Raw genomic sequence first — 23,752 nt, forward strand, 5'->3', positions numbered from 1 at the left:
ATGGCACTAAGGGAATTGCCCATTTGGTGAGTTGGTGCAGACACAATGGGCCGAATAGCCTCCTTCTGCGCTGTAACAATTCTGAGACATGGATCAGCTCCTGGTCTTAATTGGAGTTCTCCAAAAGGAACATGCTTTTGGAGATGAAGTCTGATGTTTTAAAAAAAAATTGTTAGGAAAGCAGTCATTTCCAGCAGCCTTCATGACAGAAATGGAGCATTCGGCAGGGTTACAGATAATGGAGGGATTCAATGGTCAGAGGCTAATGGAGCCATTCAGGTCTGGAATGTAGGCATCAATATAACAGAAGAATCATAGACAAAAGAAATGACGGAGACATTTTTAGCAGAGCTGGCAGACGACAGGATTGGAGTAATAATAACAAATGAATGAACCCCACGAATGCCCAGGAACTATTAGCACATCTTTCAGATGTGATTTGAAATATCATTATGCTGTAAACTGTCCAAACAGAACAAGAGTTTGAGGCAATGCATGACACGAAAGGTTCAGAAGTGAAAGATGATGTCATCGATTTGTCTGAGAGAATCGTACTGGTTACAAGAGGCTTCAGTCCGGTAATGAACGTACTAGTTGTGGATTCATTTATTTGCACGGTGTTGGAAAGTGGTTACACATTGACAATGTGTGGAATGGATTGGTTGAAATATTAGTAGGAAGGGTCAAAGTAAAGTCAGGGAAAATGAAAATTCTACTTGCTTCAGCTTCGGGTATGACAACACATTAAGGTCACTGAAAACAGTGGTGATTCCATGCAGAGTACAGAGTGAACACTTTATTAGTGCAAAACAAAAACAGAATTACCTGGAAATACTCAGCAGGTCTGGCAGCATCGGCGGAGAAGAGTTGATGTTTCGAGTCCTCATGACCATTCAACAGAACTGTTCTGCTGAAGGGTCATGAGGACTTGAAACATCAACTCTTTTCTTCTCTGCCGATGCTGCCAGACCTGCTGAGTTTTTCCAGGTAATTCTGTTTTTGTTTTGGATTTCCAGCATCCGCAGTTTTTTGTTTTTAACTTTATTAGTGCAGATGTGCTACCTAATAAGGTACCCTTGCTGCTGAGCAAGCCTTCCATGAAAAAGGTATAAATGAAATTGGACAGGAACTATGATAAAGCAATTGTCTTTGGAAAGTCAGTAGATATACAATTTACCCCATCAGGACATTATTGCATCCCTTTAATAAAACCTAGACCTCTAATCAGAATGTTAAAGTGTTAATGGCATCAGATGATAGGAGTTTGAGAGAAAAACAATTTGTTTTAAAGTTTGTGACAATTTGTTCATCCCTCGACACAGATTAACAATCCAACTAAAGGATGCAGAGGTAGCTGATAACGAGCATATGAAGCTTGGTGAAAAATGTGATATAAGCAAAAAGTATCAGAGGATACCATCATGGCTTTTTATAAGTCTCCCATTAGCATGAGTAGTAGCAGTAATGGATTTAAAGATGTGGGACAAAGAATGAAACATGATCATTTTGAATTTCATAAACATGGCAACAAGGTTCAGTCTTTCTACATAACACATGATTAAGATCATGGAAACATGGATACGTTGCGGACTGGGAGCCAGCTAAATTCCTGACTGACCATCATTTGGGGGGGTGGGGTTAGGGAGCGGTTAGTATTTGCAAGTGACGACTTTAGAAATGTGTGAGGAAATATGAACATTGTAGTTATGACCACCAGAGCTGAAAATCCTTTCAGCAATGGACTCTATGAAAGAAATCATGCCATGTTTGGTGAGATGCTCCATAAGATTTTAGTCAAACAATCAAATTGCAAGCTAACATCTGGTGTGGGCAGTCCATGCAAAGAATTCACTTCAAACATTTGGGAGTTTAGGTCTGTATCAGTTGGTCTACGGACAGAATCCAAAAATACCTTCTGTACTGTGTGATCATATTCCGGCCTTTTTTACGCACTTGAATTCCCTACATGCAGAGAGAAGTTCATTCATCAAAGCAGAAGTCTCAGGGAAAATTTGGCAAGCTTCACAACACTATAGAAGACCTTCAGAGATAAGCTTTAATCCTGGAGATTTAGCATATTATGAAAGTGAGGGCCAGGAAAAGTGTAAAGGTGCAGGTAAAAAGTGATAAAGTGTGCTGGGAAGACAGTGATTCTACATGGTAGTCAAACTATTTGGGTCCATTCATCTAGGTTAATCTAGATTTACTACGAACTTTCAGAATCTAAGAAATTAGAAGAAGGAGGCATCCTGTACCTCACACTCAGATTTGACAATTATAAAGGGACAGAATACCATAGCTAAGGGGCTGGGTGACAACAGACAAAGTGATACCAATGCATAGGATAGGACAATTGTACCCAAAGGACAACTGCCTAAAATTGGCATTAATGTAATGTACATAACAGAAGGGTCCAGTGAATGCAGGGATATGACCGTTATAGGGAGAGCAGGTAAAGCCACCAGCAAGTTCACGCATTGGTTAAATGTCTAAGATGATGGGAAAGAGGTAAGATCTCTGGACTGGCAAATCAAGTGAAACAGTGGAAATCAGGAAAACAGAATGCGAGTCCACATGGTGGACTTGACTCTGGCATTAGTGAACAATCACTTACTGGTGACAGAACCTCTGATCTTGGGAGGGAGAGATCCTGTAACAGTAGTCCAGGAATAGATAGGAGGGCAAATAGAGGCCATAGCTTGACTAAGCTGTGTGATAGAACAAAGACTACAGAAAAAACTAGGAATATGAAGAGAAGTAGAAGACATTATTAGGTAGTTTTGGTGGCTGCAAACAAATTAGAAGATAAATCAATATGAGAAGTAACAAAAAAAGAGTTGGATAGTTGGAAGGAATTTGGTGTCTATTCTGAAGCCAGAGAGGAAACAGCCAGCCTTAAACACAAATGGACGTGTACGGAGAACAATACTCCCAGATGGGACATAAGGCTAAATTGAGACACGCAGCTAAAGGCTTTGAAGAGAGACTTGGTGATCGAGATGTTGGAGTGGTGCCCCCATGACAGAAAAAATAATCTTGAAAACTTTAACTCCTTTAGCCACATTCATGGGAATGTAGGTCAATCCAAATAAAAGCCGCATTTTTGTAGGGTAAAAAATTTCAATGAGAAGTGTTTTTGAAGCTACCTAACAAAGCAAGTGATGTAGAAGGGAAGCCGTGGAAATTAAACACGTGTTTGTGGATTAAATGATGCATTGATGCCATGGCATTTCTTGGTTAGGTCTGTCTTGCTGAAAGTAGGATGCATTTAGCTGAAGGTAGATCCAGCAATATTCTATTGTAATCACAAAGAAAAACTCTCAGGTATCTTCATGGTACATGTCAATGCTTTTCTATGGGTAGCTCTGCAGATTCTGAGCAATGTGTGGGGAGTTTAAGATTGAAAGTCAGGAACTGGGGCCTCTAAATATATAAGCTTACACACTGATCACCCTACACATTGATCAGAAAACGTGAAATCAAAAATCGTATCTAGGAAGTGTTAATCGTATCCCAATAAATCAGGCTACATCATCACAGAAAGAAGAAACAGAGCAGCTAAGAAGCTTGATTGGACAGTTAAACTAGCTTTGTACTCAGACAAGGCCTGATGCCAGTTATGGTGTATTGGAAATTAATACTATGATGAAACACAATACAATCAAGATGGCTTTTGAGGGCAAATAAAACATTAACAAAATTAAATTTTGAGAATGTGCACTCTAGTATCCAGACCTGGATCACCCAAAAGATATGAGGTTAGTCCTTTTTCCTGATTGGTATTCGAGTACAGCTGGATTACTATTCCTAGTAGGTAAAAATGGATAAAATGTTCTCCTTTGGCCTGGGAAGCCAAGAAAATAAAAAGGGTGGTTAAAAGTACCCTAGCTGCAGAAATTCTGGCTCTGATAGAAGCAATGGCTATGGGACTTTACTTAAACATTTGAAGGAATTTAAGATATTCCGAAAAAAGTTTGCCCATTCAATGCAATGTAGAAACTATTCCCTGAGGGATAATGTACATTCAGCAAAAAAGTACAACCTAGAAAAGGCTAAGGATTGGCATTGTTAACATAAAAGATATGCTAGAAAGAAAATAAATCACCAAGATAAAATGGGCTGACGCAAATCACCAATTGTTGGATTGCTTTACCAAAAGGAATGCTTGCACAGAAACACTATTGGAGGTCTTAGAAGAGCAAAGTCTTGTATTATGATGTGACATAAAGAATATGAAAATCATTTTTTTCTTTGATTTGTTTTGGAACATTGTGTTATAAAGTTTTAATTTAAAGAGGGGAATCTATTAATGGTACGTTAATTGTATTATCAAGGTTAAGGATACAAAGGTGAAGGGCACTGATTAAGTATCTTGAGCACATATAATGAAAGACTTCCTCTTTAAAGGGGTGATTCATTAGGTTAATTGTTCTTAGTTTGCTCAAAAATGAACAAAAGGAAGCCTTCTGGGATACGGTGTTAGTATGTAGGATGCTGCATTTTATAGATAAACCAATTATTACGCAAAGAATTTGTGCCTAGTTTCACATTTCACCATTTGGCTTGGAACCTATTTAACAGATAAAGAGATCCACAACGCTGGCCTAAGATGCTGTCCTATTTAAACAAGTGTTTAGTAAAGACTAAGAAATAGTCCTCAGTATGAGGTAAACAAAAGTAATGGACAAGGGGGATGTGACCCCTCCCCCCTCCCACCCAGGGTAAGCAATCAGCCCCTAGAAATAAAGTATATTAATGGGTTCGCAAAGGCTGGGGGTAGTCCTCGTCAGGCATATGCCTGATCTTCAGATGCAGGAAGACCAGAGATGATGGGAGACCGGGAGAAGATTGACGTAACACTTTGGCTACAGAGCAGAAGGCTGTCGCCACAAGGGATCAACACACTCTGCGCCATCCATCCATTTGTCCTCTGGGATCAGCATACTGCTCTCACCTGTCATGGCTGTATGCTTTTCCTATCTATTTAGCTTATGCATCATATATAATCTGTCACTTCTTAATAAACTGCCTTAAAATCACTTGGGAGTTCCCAACCATGTATTTTGGGTAATCTGTGACTTCTGAACCTAAAACTTATACAGTGGTTCTTACAGAACCTGGTATATCTTACTTTTAATGTTTTTTTCAAAAGAGTGAACTACTCAGTTCCAATAGTATGACACAAGCTGAAAGTTATCATTGACAAATAAGGATACGAAATATACAATAAATGCTGAAACCTTAAAAAAGAGAAGCTGACGACTTAAGAGATTCCAATCAATATTTGTAAAAGTGAGAGGACAAGTTCACTTCCAAGGGACTTTGATATCAAGGCAGCATTTGATCACATACATGCCAAGAAGCACTAGTAAAACTGAAGTGAATGGGAATCCGGAGAACACAATCCAGGATAAAGCAGTAACTTGATCAGCATGCCAGCCACCAGCTTAAACATCCTCTCTGGGGCTGCAATGTTTACTATCTACAAATTCACCACAGCACCTTCCCATAGCAGTCCTACAACCTCTACCATCTAGTTGGACGTACGGGAACACCATCACCTCAAAGTTTCCTTCCAAGTCACACATAATCCTTACTTGGGAAATATATTGTCATTCCTATATTCTCACTGGGTCAAAATACTGGAACTCCCCACCTAATAGCATTTTGGCAGTACCTTCACTAGACGAGTTGCAGCAGTACAAAAATGCTCAACATCATCTTCTTCAAGGACAACTAGGGATTGGTGATAAATGCCAGCTCGGACAGTGATCGCCACATCCAACGAATGAATAACGATAAAGCTGTATAAAAAAAAAGTATACAACAAGATTCTATGTTTTATAAATTGGGACACAGAATACAAAAGCAAAGGGTAAGGCTAAAGCTAAACATAATACTGGTTCAGCCAAATTTTTGATTTTATATTTGGTTTTGTTTGACTTACTGAGAGAGGGACATCAAGGACACAGTCAGAGTACAGAAGAGATTCACTAAGATCATTCCAGAGATGAGATAATTTGGTTATGAGGACAGATCACAGATACTGACACAATCTTTTATAAGATTACAAGCAATATCATGAGAAGATCTTATGCAATATTCAAAATAAAAGAGTTTTGATACGGTAGATAGGGAAAAACTATGTCCAATTAATTGATGACTCAGTAAATAAAGAGCTTAAATTTATCGTTACCAAAATAACAAAAGGCAAAAAGAATTATTTATTATTAAACTCAGCATTGTTAGGTCGTGGAAACAGGATCTATTATAGGCTTTAACAGGGAAGTGGATAAATATTTGAATTAAAAAGAAACGATATAGGAGAAGGGCAGGAAATGGGGATTAAGTAGACAGCTGAGAATGGCATAGTTGCAACAGGCTAAATGGCTTCCTTCTGTAGAATTCCACAACAATTTGCTGAATTATCTGAACATTCCACTGATTTAACATTGATATATAAAACTTGAAAGCTATACAGAAATTAATAGGAAAAAGCTTTCTATGGTACCATTCTATGTAAACAAATGATAAGAGAACAAGTAGATTTCACTGTAATCAAATATTAGTTATATACTATTAATAATCAGAATAGCCATGAACAGAACTTTCTGATCATGCAAGACATTAGTTCTCACTAGATTATTCATAGATAAAAGTTTCAATCTCTTCCTTGATAGGTACTTCGGATCTCTCACAATGTGCATGAGTTTCACATTTTAATCCCATCTCACATTCACAGTTCCTAAATTTTGATATTTCTGCTTTGGCTTTTCGCCACTGCTTATTAATGTCCATTATTTTTTCCCCAATATATCGATTGACTTTATTTAGTCGCTTGTGGATCTCATTGTCATCTTTGGCATCTTGTCGTATTCTGTTCAGTAATTGTTCTGTAGAGGAAACAGAATTTTATTTAATTTCACTAAAATATTAATCTAGAGCTGTAAATTTTAAGAATTGATTTGTTTTTGAAAACTGAAATATATATCAGATGCCTCATTGATAGCCTTCGCAGTCAGTTATAAGCATGCTAGGAGTTCAAGGCCTGCTCCAGGACTACAGCACGTAGTCTTGGCTGACGGTTCAGTGCAATTCTGAAGGAATCCTGCATTGTTGCAGGTGCTACTTTTCGGATCAGAAGTCAAATCGAGGTCAGGTGGCTGTAAAGATAGCAGGTTTCAGTCTGAGAAGCAGGAAAATTCTCCTAGTGTGCTGCCCAACATTTATCATCATGGATCAAAATAAGTTCACTGGGAACTTGGGCGCAGATTGGTTGCTTTGCCTAAATAAAAACAGAGACTATGCTTCCATTGCTGAAGCGCCTGAAAGATGCTATATAAATGCAAAATTTATGTTAGAAAGATTACAATATCAAAAGAGGCCAGATTAATAAAAACACTTAGAAATACTTAGCCAAAACAAAAATACTAAATAAATACTGTAAGGGACTAAAGAACTCAAAAACTTATGAAACAAATAACACGTATATGAAGAGATTTAAGACAAAAAAATGGAGAGATCATACAACTAGAATTTACATTAACAGCATATAGGTTTATATAGGTTAGAATGATTTTAATGCCTCAGTCACAGGCATAGTCGCCGGTAATGGCGGCAGTTTTGGTGGAAAAGAGCTACTTAAAAAAGAAATCCCCAATTTTCTCAATTCCTCTAAGTGTTCATTCCTTACTAGGGAAGAGTTTGAGTTGTATCTCTCATAAGTGATGCTTACAAGCAGAAACCTTGCGGTGGGGCAGGGAACGTTGTCATTAGATAGCATTAGATAGATCTCCTGCAATGAAAGCATTGCACAAAAATGTGAGTTATCTGGTCCAGGCTAAGCTGCAGCAAATGAAAGACAAAAAAAGTGGATAAAATCCAATATGTTCATCAAAATGACACAAAGAGCTTCTATGATTCATTAAGAAAAGAGCACAGCTCCTAATATACCAAGACTGGATTTCTGAAGAGTACAGAGGATGCTGTCCTAGTCTATGTAAAGACAAGATTGCATAATGATGATACAAGTACTTTGATAAACCATTGAATAAACCAGCAATCAACATATACACAAAATCTTCAGTCACACAGCAGCTACAAAATAACATGGAGATCCTAATAACTGCCACAGTTAATGAAACAAATCAGACAAAGGCAATCATAAAGCCCCAGAACCAGGTGTAAACCTTGCAAATATTGACAAATGCAGCACTTGGGCTGCCACTTACTAATTATACAGGTGCTTCAAAATCATCTGGAAGTGGTGCCAGACAACAAGATTTAAAGAATACAATCATAGCATTTATAAGCATGAGAGACTAAAAAAACTGGCACATATTGAGAAATTTATTTTAATTTGATAGCTGGAAACAAATCCACAAAAGTACTTCCCAATCAACCTTTTCAAAATGTTGACTCATTCCTCCCAAAGGCATATTGTCGCTTAAATTCAAACTTCAACATCATTGACTGTTTTCATCACTCAGTAGATTCAGAAAGAACACGTGTAGTAGTATAAAAGACCTTTACATAATCTTCACTGACATGATCAAGAATTGTGACACACTGTCAGCTGACTGGGTCTGTTGAAACCTCTGGCCAAGTTTGGGTGCCAAGAAAGGTTTGTTTAGATGGTGAGTCAGCTCTATTTGGAGCATTTAGTAACTTTTTTAATTCTTTCATGGGACGTGAGCGTTGATGGCAAGTTCAACATTTGTTGCTCATCCCTAATTGTCCTTAAGGAGGTGGTTTTAAGTGTCTCCTTGAACTACTGCAGTCCAACTGCTGTAGATACAACTATAGTGCTGTTAGGAAAGGAGTGCCAAGGTTTAACCAAGCAACAGTGAAGGGAATAGTGATATAGTTCTAAGTGAAGATGATGTGTGGTTTGGAGGGGAACCTGCAGGTGGTAGTATTCCCATGCATCTGCTGCCCTTGCCCTTCTAGGTGGTAGAGGTCGCAGATTTTGAAGGTGCTGTCAAAGAAGCCTTGGCAAGTTACAGTGATACATCATGTACATAGTACGCATTGCTGCCACCATGCATCGTTGGTGGATGGGGTGTCAATCAAGCAGGCTACTTTGCCCTGGGTTGTGTTGAGCTTCTTAAGCATTATTGAGGCTGCACTTTTCAGGCAAGTGGATAGCTTTCCAACACACTCCTGACTTGTGCCTTGTAGATAGTGGACAGGTTTTGAGGAGTCAGGAGACTAGTTACTTGCTGCAGGATTCCTAGCATCTGACCTGCTCTTGTAGCCACAGTATTTATATGGCTGGTCCAGTTCAGTTTCTGGTCAATGGAAACCCCTAATATGTTGATGGTGAGAATTCAATGATGGCAGTGCCACTAAATGTTAAGATGAGATGATTAGGTTCTTTTGGCTGGAAATGGTCATTACCTGACACTGGTATGATGCCAATATTACTTGCCACTTTTCGGCCCAAGCCTGGACGTTATCCACGTCTTGCTGCATGTAGTAATGGACTGCTTCAGTACCTGAGAAGTCCCGAATGGTGCTGAGCATTGTGCAATCATTATCAAGCATTCCCAATTCTGACCTTATGATGGAGGGAAGATCATTGATGAAGCAACAAGAGATGACTGGGCCTAGGACCTGAGGAACTCTTGCAGCAATGTCCTTGGACTGAGATGATTGGTCTCCAACAACCACAGCCATCTTTTTTGCTTGGTATGACTCCAACCAGTGCAGAGTTCCCCAGTACCCCTCCCTAAATTCTCCTTGACTTTAATTTTGAGATTCCTTGATGCCATACTCAGTCAAATGCAGTCACACTCATCTCACCTTTTGATTTTAGTTCCTTTGTCCATCTTGAATTCAGTTCTTTTGTCCATATTAGGGCCAAGGCTGTAGTGAGGTCAGGAGACAAGCAGTCATGGTGAAAACCAAACTGGGCATTGGTGAGCAGGTTATTTGCTGTATCAGTGCTACTTGATAGCACTGTTGATGACACTATGTCACTTTGCAGATGATTGCGGGTAAACCAACAGCGCAGTAATTGGCCAGATTGGATTTGAGCTGTTTTTGTCGAAAGGACATATCTGGCCAATTTTCTACATTATCAGGTAGATTTCAGTGTTGTAGCTATATTGGCTAGGGGAGTAGCTAGTTCTGGAGCAGAACTACTGCCGGGATTTTGTCAGCACCCATAACCCTAGCTGTAGTCAGTACCTTCAGCCATTTCTTGAAGTCACATGGAGTGAATCGAATTGGCTTAAGACTGACATGTGATGTTGGGGACCACAGGAGTAGGCTGAGATGGATCAAGCACTTGGCATTTCTGTCTGCTGATGGCTGAAAATGTTCAATCTTGTCTTTATTTTTATTCATCCATGGGACTTGGGCATCGCTGGTTAAGGCAGCATTTATTGCCTGATATGCTGGGCTCCCCCATCATTGAGGATGAGCATATTTGTGGAACCCCCTCAAGTTAGTTGTTTAAAGCTACCTACCCATATTCATGACTAGATGTGGCAGGACTGCAGAATTTTAATCTGATCCATTGGCTGTGGCAGCACTTAGTTCTGTCTATTGCGTGCTGCTTCTTTTGTTTGGCATGCATACTGTGTTGTAGCTACAACAGGTTGGCACTTCAACTATTAGTATGCCCGGTGCTGCTGCTAGCATGCTCTCTTGCACTCTTCACTGAACCAGCACTGATCCTCTAGTTTGATGTAATGGTAAGGTGAAGGAAATGGCCCATGAGCATATGAATATACGAATTAGGCGCAGGAGTAGGCCATTCAGCCCCTCAAGTCTGCTTCTACATTCCAAAAGATCATTGCTGATCTGATTGCGGCCTCTACTTTCATGTCTACCCCCTATACCCTTTGACTCCTTTGTCAGTCAAGAATTTATCTAACTCGGCCTTCAAAAATTCAGTGACCCTGCCACCACTGCTTTCTGGGCAAGAGGAGAATTCCACAGTCTAACGGCTTTCAGATAAAGTTTTTTATTGTCGCTGTCTTAAATGGGAGATCCCTTATTTTTAAACCCTGTCCTCTAGTTCTCATCTCGCCCACAAGGGGAAACATCCTTTCAGCACTCACTTGTCAAATCCCCTTAGGATCTTATATGCTTCAACAAGGTCACTTCTCATTCTTCCAAACTCCAAGGAATACAGGCCCAGCCTGTCCAACCTTTCCACGTAAGATAACCCCTTCATCCCAGAAATCAGTCGTGAACCCTCCCTGAACTGCATCTAATGCAATTATGTCCTTTCTTAAATATCATCAAAACTGTACTTTTGATGTCTCACCAATGCCTTGTACAACTGTAGCGAAACTTCCCTACTTTTACATCCCATTCGCCTTGCAATAAACAACAATGTTCCATTTGCCTTCCTAATCACTTGTGGAATACTAACTTTTCATGATTTCATGTACCAGGGCACCCAGAGAAGCCAAGTAGCAATAATGTCCATGGGACACACCTCAGCAAACTTTGAAAAACTGTTTTAAAAGTTTCAATTTATTTAAGTTCATAACAGTTTTAAAAAGTATCATAATTGTTTCAAAATATTTAAAAATCACAAAAGAAAACTGACAGGTATTCCAGACTGCCCCTCAAGGGGCATGTTTTCAGCTCATGATGTCAAAAGGGGTCTGGCCTCTGTACTAGAGTTCTGTAATCTCACTCTCTCCATTCAAATAATATGCTGCTTTTCTATTCTTCTTGCCTAAGTGGACAAGTTCACATTTTTCCCACATTATACTCCATTTGCCAAATTTTTGCCCACTCTCAATCTATATCCTTTTGCAGACTCCTTGTGCCCTCTTCACAACTTCCTCTCCTATCTACCTTGTGTCATCAGCAAATTTAGCAACCATACCTTCTGTCCTTTCATCCAAGTCATTGATGTAGATTGTAAATAGTTGAGGTCCCAGCACTGACCCCTGTGGTATTCCACTCTTTCCATCTCGCCACCCCGAAAATGACCTATTTATGCCTACTCTGTTTTTTTGCTAGCTAACCAATCCTCTATCTGTGCTAATATGTTACCCCCTACACCATGAGCTCTTATTTTCTGTAGTAACCTTTGATGTGGCACTTTGTCAAACGCCTTCTGGAAATCCAGATTACAGATTGTGGTGGAATACACTTCTGCTGATGGCACCGACACCTCATAAATGCCCAGTTTTGAGCTGCTCGATCTGTTCTGAATCTATTCCATCTTGCACAGTGGTAGTGCTACAACATACAACAGAGGGTATCCTCAGTGTGAAGATCAGGCTTCATCTCCAAAGGACTGTGCAATGGTCACTCCTACCAATATTATCATGGACAGGTACAGCTGTGACAGATAGATTGATGGGTGCAAAGTCTAGCAGGGTTTTTTTCATCTTTTGTTGGTTTCCCCCACCATCAGCACTTGGCCAGCAGAGTCAGTAGTGGTGCTACTGAGCCACTAGTGATGGGCATTGAAGTCCCCCACATGAAGTACATTCTGTGCCCCTGCTACCCTCAGTGCTTCTTCCAAGTAGTTTTGAACATGGAGGAGTACTGATTCATCAAGTGAGGGAGGGCAATACGTGCTTATCAGCAGGAAGTTTCCTTGTCCATGTTTAGTCTGATGCCATGAGACTTCATGGCATTCAGAGTCAATGTTACTCCCAGCACAACTTCCTCTTGACTGTATACCACTGTACCACCACGTCCTGTTGGGTTTGTCCTGCCAGTAGGACAGTACACACCCAGGGATGATGATGGAGGTGTTTTGCACATTGGCTGCAAGGTATGATTCAGTGAATATGTCTATTGCTGTTACTTGACTCATCTGTGGAACAGCTCTCCCAATTCTCGCATAAGCTCCTAGATGTTAGTAAAGAGGACTTTGCAGTGTCAACTGGCACAGTGTGCCGTTGTTATTTTCAGCACCTAAGTCGATGCCAGGTCATACATCCAGTCATTTGGTAGTAGAGAACTTGAGTATTAATGAAAAAAAATTTTTTTTTTTGAAGGTTTTCATTTTTTGCTCATCAGGACAATTTGCAAAAAAAGAAACCCAATGTCAGGGGAAAGTACATATTTGTACTGAATGAGAAGAGACTGATTGGCTGGCAAGTGGATTTTGATTGGTAGAGGCATTGCCATGGAGAATGCATCAGCATTTCCTCCTTACATTAGTATTTTCTTGTGAATTGTCCTGATGAAAAGACTAAAACCTTTACAAAAGTGTCTCTTTTTTATAGCAATACATCCAGTTTTATTCTTTTTTACTTTTCTGTAACTGTTTGGTATAACTGTGTGGCTTTCTAGGTTGCTTCAGAGGCAGTTAACAGTAAACCACATTGTGGGTTTGGAGTCACACGTAGACCAGACCAGATAAAGACGGCAGACTTCCTTCCCTAAAGGACATTAGTGAACCAGATAGGTCTTTACAACAATCCGATAGTTTCATGGTCTCTAATACTCACATTTAATTAATAAATCTGGAATTAAAAATGAGTTTTACCAGCTGCCATGGTGGGATTTGAACCTGTGTCCCCAGAGAACTTGGCCTCTGGGTAACTACTCCAATAACATTCACACTATGCCACTGCCCCAATGTTGATGCGCATTGGTAACAAAAAGGTTCTGTGCTTGTACCCAGCCTCTTTCCACTGCTGCGCTTGAAAACATGACCAAAGGCTTAGACATGGCCATCCATGGAACTGGAAGCTCATTAAGCTAAGTAAAGCCGCGACAAAGGTCACACAGAGGTCCTACATGGGTCTGTGCGTGCGATAAGATGTAAAAGAGTTGATCAATAAGCTCGTGGATGACATGAAAATTGGTAGGGTGATAAATAGTGAGGATAGCCTTAGATTACAGGAGGATATAGACAGGCTGGTCAGATGGGCTGATCAGTGGCAAATGGAATTTAATCCGGATAAGCGTGAGGTGATGCACTTGGGCAGGACAAACAAGGCACAGGAATACATGATGAATGGTAGGACCATGGGAAGTACCGAGGGTCAGAGAGACTTGGTGTGCATGTCCACCGGCCCCTTAAGGTAGTGGGACAGGTAGAGAAGGTGGTTAAGAAGGCATATGGGATACTTGCCTTTATTAGCCGAGGGATAGAATATAAGAGCAGGGAGGTTATGCTGGAACTGTATAAAACGCTGGTTAGGCCACAGCTAGAGTATTGCGTGCAGTTCTGGAATCCGCATTATAGGAAGGGTGCGATTGCACTATAGAGAGTGCAGAGCAGATTTACCAAGATGTTGCCTGGGCTGGAGAGCTTTAGTTATGAGGAGAGATTGGATAGACTGGGGTTATTTTACCTGGGGCAGAGGAGATTGAGGGGGGACATGATTGAGGTGTATAAAGATTATGAGGGGCATAGATAGGGTAGATAGGAAGGAACTTTTCCCCTTGATGGAGGGATCAATAACCTGGGGGCATGGATTTAAGGTAAGGGGCAGGAGGTTTAGAGGGGAAGTGAGGAAGAATTTTTTCACCCAAAGGGTGATGGGAACTGGAACTCACTGCCTGAAAGGGTGATAAGAGGGAAAAACCTTCATAACATTTAAGAAGTATTTGGATGTGCACTTGCGATGCCATGGCATACAAGGCTCTGGGCCTAGTGCTGGAAAATGGGATTAGAATAATTAGGTACTTGTTTACCGGCGCAGACTCGATGGGCTGAAGGGCCTTTTTCTCTGCTGTAGACCTCTATGACTCAGATAGATACTAATTGGTTTGCCAAAGCAGCAAATACCATCTTATCATAAGAAAAAAAAAGATGCTTTGCTTTGTTGGGGCTGGTTGATGCTACAGCAAACTATCAACATTAAATGCTAAATCAAATGTCAATAATTACACTGGCGTTAAGTTGTTAAATGAGGCACTAGTGGCTAACAAACCTCTATCATGAAATCCATTAGTTCGATTGAAAAACTGGAAAAACATGTTTCAAATCAGCACAAGGCCAAATATATTATTTATATATATATATATATATATATATATATATATATATATATATATATAAATAAATATATATTTTATATATATTTAAATATATAAAATAGAAAAATGTATATTCTGTGATCACCCTTTGGATGTAGAATGAAAGCCTTGGACATGTGAACAATGTAATAATTGGCAGTTTAACAAGTTCCACTTCTACCTAACACCTGAGGTCATGCAAATCAAGTGGTAGGAAAAAGTAACAAACCTGAAGATTAAAGAGCATATCAAAGTCATTGGAATCGAGGCCATGCTTAGAACAGCATACTCAAAACACGTAGTCTGCATGGAAAACTCCACAATGCCAAAAATGATGCTTCACTGCAAACCGGGATGGGCCAAGTAGAAACAGCGCTGGTAGCACGATGGACAAGGACATGCTCAAGCACAATCTTATATCAACATTGACAACTGAGAAAATCTTGCAGCAAGTCACATGAACTAGTGAGAAGCAATATCGGATGATATTAGCCACTGTGAATACCAGCTTACTGAGCTCCTAAAAGAAATAGGAACAGAAGAAACAGCAGCATTGGTTGATGCCAAATTAGCTGTATGGGATTGTGAAATATAAGCACAGCATGACACTCACATTGGTTTGAATAATCATCAAGACAGATTTTGCTACCACTAAGGGTTGTTATCTTTGAGTATGAGGGATTGCCATCAAAAGGAGTCCGTCACTCCGCGAGATGAAACAGGAGGAACAGTAGAGCTTTGTTCTTCTTCCTGTATGCAGAGTAATGCTGGAGTATACGTTTAAGGTGCAAAAGCCCTCCAAGCACCTTGCCCAACTAGCCAATCTTCCTGTGTGAGCCCAATGAGAGTAGGCAGACTGTTCAAATGCAGGTGGCATCATTGATAATTATGATCCTGACTACATCTTACATTCACACATACAACTTCCAACACGAATCAGTGGACATCAATAAGGATCAGAAAATCTGATTGATTTTCCACTTTCTAGCAGAGGCAAATTATAACATTCCTGACATTGAGTTCGCTGATCTCAAGCAGAGCAATGTTTTATAGCAATCAAATCTAGCACCATATGGCTTAGTATTACAATGGTCTACCAACTAGATAAGCGAACAAGCAGAAATAAATCTTTTTTTCTCACCAGTTTTTTCTCTTCAAAAAAGAAAGTTTCATGGGCGCCAGTCATACTCTAACCTCTCAAACTTCTTCCTATGTGAACCTAGACAGCAAGTCAGCAGGCTATTCTGCCGTGGTATTTCACATCCAAGCCAAATCCTGTCCTTTGCCACCATCTCAGCTGAGAACAGAAAGGCAAGCACAGACTGAGGACCAAACTTGGGATGCTCTTGGTCTTTATACCTTAGCTGTTTGCTTCCTTAACTGTTAGGAAACTGCAGGAATCGTACTCTCTCATCACAGTTTGGATGAAAATAAAACTTGCATTTATTGGACATTGGAGAAAGAATACATTTAAGCCCTCTTTTTCACAACATGATTATATTGAGGGAAAACATGATATATTGAATCCACTAGTGACACGAGTTTTATCTTCCCATTAAAGATATATTAGACATACATATAACTGTATCTCCACAAAGTAACTTATCAACAAGCCAGTTGTAAAATACAATTGTTTCAACCGCCTTCCATAAAATTAAAGCAGCTTTTGAGTTTGTCCAAAACTGTTTAATAAGCAAAATAGAAGTAGTAGGGAAGAACACAGGCAATTTCTATTTGGTTTTATGCCAAACTAGCCAAATTGAAAAAAATATTAATTTTCAAGGGTCATAAGTATACCATTAGATGGTTACTGGTTGGTGACATTGCTAAACTCATAGTTGTAACAGTGATTGCTCTGCAAGTGACATTTGTCACCAGCTGTTGGGCACTGCCTATGATGCTTCCTTGCTTTACTAGAACAAAATTGAGATTTATTTGCTTTAAAAAAAATGCTTTAACTTTGCAAAGTGAAGAAAAAAATGCTGATGATAAGCTTTTTTGGTACAGCAGAATTCTGAAACATGTCTACACAAAGCTAGAACCTTCCTAGGTAAGCAGGAGGGTGGGGAAGGCAGGGACAAAGAGGATGGAAATTGTAAGGAAAAAAACTAAAGAAGCTTAAAAGGCAAAAACCTCTGCTGTGTAAAGTTGTTCTTAAACTCACCTTTAATAATTTGTACTTTATAAGGGGAAAGAGGTGGTTTAGGCGACGACTTTGTAGAGTTGCATGCAATTCCAGTGACACTTCTGTCCTTCAAGGTATCCACTCCCCAGACAGCCACAGCCAAGCACTTAGTAAATCTTGAATCACTTGGTTGACGTTTCACAGTTTCCCACTTGTCCTCATCAATCCATATATTAGCACCAATGTGAACCTATTAACAAATGGTGTTAGAATCTGTAGCTCACAAATTCAGCTCATATATGCAAAATATGGGAAGTATCTATAATATATAAAGCTAACCTTACCTTTCCATCCTGAACAGAGTAAACATTAGGCTGAGCCATAGCAATAGCTTGGGTTGAAGCCCACGGACATGGTACCATGTTGTTCCCGTTTTCAATCTGACTCTCTAGATGATCAGAAGTACTTGGAGTTGGAAGAAGAGCATGTGGGCTTTTCTTGCCAGGATAAACTCTTTGTTGCATGTTCAAATGGTCTTGCAGAATGGAAGTTACTGGAGTACTTGAAATCAGTTGATGTGCTGATGTGTTGTCAATTAGCTCTTCCTCAGGATTTGAGCCATGGTATTGTTCTGGTACTGAAAATGTGAAAATATTGATTTACTATTCAATTGCTTTCAAAGAGCTAATTCAAAAACTAATGTTTTTACAGATTACAAAACAATTTTAAAAAAGGTGAGTTACCCATTCTGTGCAAACTATTAAAGTCTATTTATACTTGTGTCATCAGCTATAAATATCTATAAAAATAACATTGGTTGTAACATTATAAAGATCAGGAGAAGCAGAAGACAAATTCATAACTTATAAACAGAGCAAAAAAAAGGAAAACTTGAAATTAATAAAGTGACAAATACCAATACAAATTAAAAGGGAAGAGGATAAAAGAACAAAGCATGGAAGAAAATCCAATGACCTTAAGATTCTTAAGGCTATAGGCAGTTTGGAACAATAGCCCTATTTTTTTAAATCTATACCACTGGAAACCACTGTCGAGTTTAGTCACCAAATAGGCCCTGCTCTGAAAAGATGTCATCCGCCTTTTCCCAAGTCCTTACCAGAAAGTCAGGTATCCTCAGTTAGACATACTTGCATTAGATGGTTCCTTATGCTATAGTTTTACAAAAAGTGGCTCGAAGAAAACCTAGGACACAGTTTAGCAAGAGCCATAACTTGGGGAATTTCCAGTACATGCAAGGATACTTGTGGTACTTAAACAGTTAAGACAATAAAGTGTTATTTGTCCAGAAAAATGCCACTTGAGCCATTATCATAGTGGTTTCCAAGATCTGAAGCAGAAGAAGAATTGTAGCCTCCAAGTACATAATCAGCCCTATAGCTCCAGGTCTCATTAATGAGACAGGCTGGAGGTTAAACACCAGTGTCCTAGTTAACTGCAGGTTGAAGTTATTGAGTCTGCCAATGATTGATGGTTCCAAACTTCCACTGGTAGCTACATCATTTTGGAGCTACCTCAACCCAAAGAGATCCTGCAGATCTTCCTCCTTGGAGGATCATCATTAGTAGATATTAATTAACTGAGACTCGAGAGTTTGCGTCATGGATACCTTTCCAGCAGGTACCAGAAACTCCTCACAGACCACATGGAGGACATAACAATTCACTGTAAAAATTCAAATTTACTGCCATCATTCTGAGGACTACAGGGAGCACATACAGAAGACTTTCAAATGTATACATCTTCACAAGCCATAGTTGACACCAAATCCTGAAAATATGAGAGCATGATCCATTGACAGAATTTAACTTTCATACACAGATGTGTGCCCTATTATACTTCGAAGATATTATCTACCAAAAGCTATAGAAATCACCACCCACCCTGGAAGAATAAGGGTTTTGTAGATTAACAAAATTAATTGGAGGTTCAATGTTAAATTTCATGGTTAGTCACAATAAACATGTAAAATTCTCATTTATATTATGACTAACAGTGGTGCTCTAATGTAATTATGGAGGCACACATTTTATTTAGCTGAAACTGGTGCAATAACTGACAGCCATTCACTGATTCATTCCTCAGGACAATGCCTTGACCAGAGTGTAGCTACTTAGTTTAAATTTCAAACCATGATTGGCAGTTAACTGTCAGTCACCATCACTAGTGTATTCTCCATGGCAATGCCTCTACCAAAAAAAGTCTACTTGGCAACCACTCTCTCCTCATACAGTCCAAGTTGCTGTTTCCCCCGTTATATTGGTATTCTTGAAGTGTCCTGATGAGTGCTAGCAAAAAAGCTTCGACATGTCTCTTTTATCAGCAATACTCAAATTTGGAGTAATGGAACACAGGTTTGCTTTTCCCCACACTAATTCTTAGCAAGTCTCAGGCAAATTATTATGCAAAGATGCCAAATGGACGCTAAGAGGTTTCTAACAGAAGGAAAACATTAAGGGGTTGATCATCCTTAGCCTACTTCTCCTGGGAGTTGTCACATAGTAGTAAACCTATAGGTGCAGGCCCCCCATTCTCCAGACTAAAAGTAGTACACAGGAAGAGAAATAAATTAAAGGATAACTATCCTCAAAAGATTTTCTTTTCACACTTGTATCCAACTCATCTCATAGCACCCGACACACACCTAGCTATGTGGCCAAGAATAACCAATTGCCAACAGCTTAATAGCTGGAAATAGCCTATTACTGCATAATTGTCATGGTATATGAGCTGAGTCAGTCAATCCTACATTAAAATGATTGCGTATGTTAGTGCGCCAATACTGAGCCAGCGATAGCTTTACCCAATATCAGTCCCCTTCAGATTGCATTCCCATTGTCTAGCAGCATAGCAACAGGAGAATGCCATTTAACTCACCCTGCTTGGTTAGCCATGGCACTATTCTTTTCTCAATCCCAAATTCCTATCTTTGCTCCATGTTAATAAAATGGCAGAATGGGCACAAGAATGGCAGGGGGAATTCAAATCACTAAATGTGACAAATGCAGCCATTACAAAAAGGCTAACAGACTTTTATGTTTGCTGCAAGAAGTGTGCAATACAAAAAGTTGAGATGTAATAGCAAGGTTAAGTAAAGTCTCAGCATAACCACAGTTTTGAGTATTGTGTAATTTTAGGGTAGACACCACGAAAAGTTCTGTCGAAGGGTCATGAGGACTCGAAACGTCAACTCTTTTCTTCTCCGCCGATGCTGCCAGACCTGCTGAGTTTTTCCAGGTAATTCTGTTTTTGTTTTGTACCATGAAAAGGATATTGAAATAAGGAGGCTAGGAATCCTGTGGCAGGTAACTCATCTCCTGGCTCCCCAAAGCTTGTCCACAAGTCAGCAGTGTGATGGTTAGGGTGAGTACAGCTCCAACAACACTCAAGAAGCTTGACACCATCTGGGACAAAGGAGCCTGCTTGATTGGCACTCCATCCACAAACATTCACTCCCTCCACCATCAACGCACAGTGGCAGCAGTGTTTACCATCTACAATGTGCACTGCAGGGATTCACCAAGGCTCTTTAGACAGCACCTTCCACACCCACAACTGCTACCATCTGGAAGGACAAGGGCAGCAGATGCATTGGGACACCACTGCCTGGAAGTTCCCTTCCAAGCCACAAACCAGCCTGACTTGGAAATATATCACCGTTCCTTCACTGTGACTGGGTCAAAATGCTGGAACTCCCTTCCCAACAGCACTGAGTGTACCGAGAAGGCAGCTCACCAGAACCTTCTCAAGGGCAATTAGGGATGGGCAATAAATGCTGGCCTCGCCAGCAACGCCCATATCCATGAATGAACAAAAAAAAGACAAAACAAGGCAGATTCACTAGGATGCTATCTGGTATGAAGAGAGTTCAAATATAATGAAAGACGTGGAAAATTGAACAGAGGAGATTCGAGGTTAAATTGATCAAGGTATTTCAAATTATAACGGGGTGAAACAGAGTAAATAGAAGCAGACTACTTCCAGCAACTGAACAGCTAGAATGAGGGGACACAGATAGAATAAATGTTAGAAATTTAAGGCATAGGAGCAACGAGATGGAGTTGCTTTTGACTTGGCTCAAATTGTAAGATTATTCACCTTGTTCTGGATTCCCCTATTGGAAAATTGGCCCCACTTACCCTGTCAGTTTCCCAGATAATTTTAAACAACTATCAGATCATGCCGTGACTTTGTCTGTTTGAAATGTCTCAAGCGCTAGATCCCTTTAAATTAATAGAGTCACACCAGGTACCGAGAAATTACCCCTATAAACTAAATGGATACAGCAGGTTGGGAAGTGAACTGGAAAGTCAGGAGCCAAAAGCAATAATTCAAAGAGGTATGGTATACTTTGTACAGGAAACACATCTATCGCCACATTAGTACAAAGCCTCTGATGTAAAAGGAATTGAATAATGGACTACAAACTTTTAAATATTTAAGCACCTCATGTTTGCATTAACTAGATAATTTACCAGGTTCGAATTTGAAAAAGTACTTAAATTGGCAAAGACAATAATACAGCCATTTAAATCATTAATTTAGATAATTACTTTTAATAAGGTTATTGCAGAGGTTTAAAGTAATGAAAAAGATGCAAGTGAGACATTCAATAGTAAAATCCATTAAGTGTTGCTACACTTAACTCTAGCTTGAGCTGGAACCGAATTATGGAGAGATAAGACTTACATCTAAATAACTTCAAAAGCAGTGCATTCTGAAGGTCCATATTTAGGTCCCTCAGTCTCTGTAGTTCAGATGCCAAGTGTTCATATTCCTTTTGCTTTTCTTCAGCAAATCGGAGTTTTGTTGTAACTTTTTTAAGTTCCTGAATCAACTTTTTATTATTGGCCTTGGCCTGAGAATATTTATGCTTTAGTTCATCAAAGATTTTTAGTGTTTGGTCGTCATCATCACTGCTATCTTCAAAGCAGGAGACATCTTGTTCCTAGGAGAAATAAAATAAATCATTTTCAGTGTTCATTCAGTTTCAGAAACAAAAATAAATACTAACTAGATTCTCTTTTTCAAAGGAAGGAAAAGATTTTGTGCTCCAAGTGTAAATCATCTGAGGATTAACAGAAGTCTATTACATTGCACAACTGATAAATTAGTAAATTTTGTAACACAAGCTGCATTGCATTTACATTCCAAGAGTAATATCAGTAATTGCTTATTGAGCATAGAATTGAAAACAATATGATTCTTACTAGCGCGTGATGCAATGTTGTTGATCTTCGTTGCAAGATTCCATTCGCTCAACTCAACCATGTGGCTTTAACCTCCAGTTGGTCGTTATTAAAATGCTACAGAGGAGCATTGCTGTTTTTTCCTCCATCCCCTAAAGTTAATGTGCTTTTGGCAGTCTCGTTTAAAAATGGGAAAAAAGAAAACCACACATGCTCTTTTCTTTACAAAGCAAGTGGGATCAGTTAGGTTACGGAGTCTGATCAGTTAGGTTACTTGCAACTAAGCAAGAGGGGTAATTACAGTGGCTTCTCAGATCAAAAATTTATGGTCCAGGGATGACAGGTCAAAGTCAGAGGAAAAATAATAAGAAACCTTAAAAATATTAATGCTAGGATGCTAAAAAAGTAAAATACTGTGGATGCTCGAGATTTGAAATGAAAGCAGAAAGTGCTGGAAAAACTCAGCAGGTTTGGCTGCATCCATGGAGAGAGAAATAGGGTTAACGTTTCTAGTCCAATTAAATGTCAACTCTGTTTCTCTCTCCACAGATGCTGCCAGACCTGCTGAGTTTTTCCAGCACTTTGTTTTTATTATTAATGCTAGGGCCCAATGGCTCAGCTGATTAAGGTAGCTTTAATGGAGGGATAGATTAGAAACACCTAATTTGTTTCCTGGGCTACGCTGTTAGCTGTCAGGATAATAGAGACCCTAATGAACTAGAGACAGGAAATAGCAGCAAGAATTCCCACTCCTGATCACTGTTCAGTGGTGCCTTCTGTCATTGAAGACTGCACTCAGCACAGCTCTGAAAGCTCCTGTGGTTGAATAGCTTGTGGATCCTCAATCTAGGCACAATTACAATGAATGACCACTTGGGCAAGTACCGGAGGGCTCCAGCTACAAGCACCTTAGAGGAGGACAGGAAAATAGGCTGAATATAAAAATTGTAAAATAAATGTGAACATTGGACTAACTCGAGGTATAAGATTTTAAAATAGCAAGCTATGTACCTGAGGTATCAACAAAACAAGGACATAAACAAAAAAAAAGTAGCAAGCTGTTTCTGTTATGTGACTGCAGGAGACAAACAAGTGGAATTAACATTAACTCCTCAAAATTACTATCTACTTCTCATTAAAAACTTATTTTCTCTCTTCAAGCTATTTGGCTGCTAAAAGCTACAACAGGATTACTGTGAAGTACCAGCAACATTAGAACTTAAGAAAAAGCAGAAAACCATATGGCCCGTCGAGCCTGCACAGCCATTCAACACGATGATGGCTGATCTTCTGCCTCAATTTCACTTTTCTGGCTGCTCCTCATTTCCCTTGGTTCCCTTAGAACCCAAAAATCTGCCTACCTCACCTCTCTGGGGTAGAGAATTCTGAAAATTCACAACCTTTTGGAGTGAAGAAATCTTTCATCTACAACCTGAATGATCAGCTGCTAATCTTGAGACTGTAC

At 39.6% G+C, this 23,752-nt stretch overlaps 1 protein-coding gene across 2 annotated transcripts in view; it reads right to left on the reverse strand.

Moving 5' to 3' along the window:
- Positions 1 to 4,134: 4,134 nt before the first annotated feature.
- Positions 4,135 to 23,752, reverse strand: part of LOC121278653 (BEN domain-containing protein 5-like) — a 57,671-nt gene continuing 38,053 nt past the window's right edge. Inside the window, exons 3-7 of one of the 2 annotated variants that reach the window (XR_005943250.1) lie at positions 21,788 to 22,046; positions 17,425 to 17,717; positions 17,120 to 17,330; positions 5,948 to 6,893; positions 4,135 to 5,804 (exon numbers count right to left, since the gene is read on the reverse strand). Coding sequence is in view for 1 of the 2 variants with exons in the window: in XM_041188965.1 (XP_041044899.1) it covers positions 6,643 to 6,893; positions 17,120 to 17,330; positions 17,425 to 17,717; positions 21,788 to 22,046 (1,014 nt within the window). In the remaining variant the exon portion in view is untranslated. The other variant, XM_041188965.1, reaches the window with a different exon arrangement.

The sequence above is a fragment of the Carcharodon carcharias genome, chromosome 6 (assembly GCF_017639515.1).
Source record: "Carcharodon carcharias isolate sCarCar2 chromosome 6, sCarCar2.pri, whole genome shotgun sequence".
In the NCBI taxonomy this organism is placed as follows: Eukaryota; Metazoa; Chordata; class Chondrichthyes; order Lamniformes; family Lamnidae; genus Carcharodon; species Carcharodon carcharias.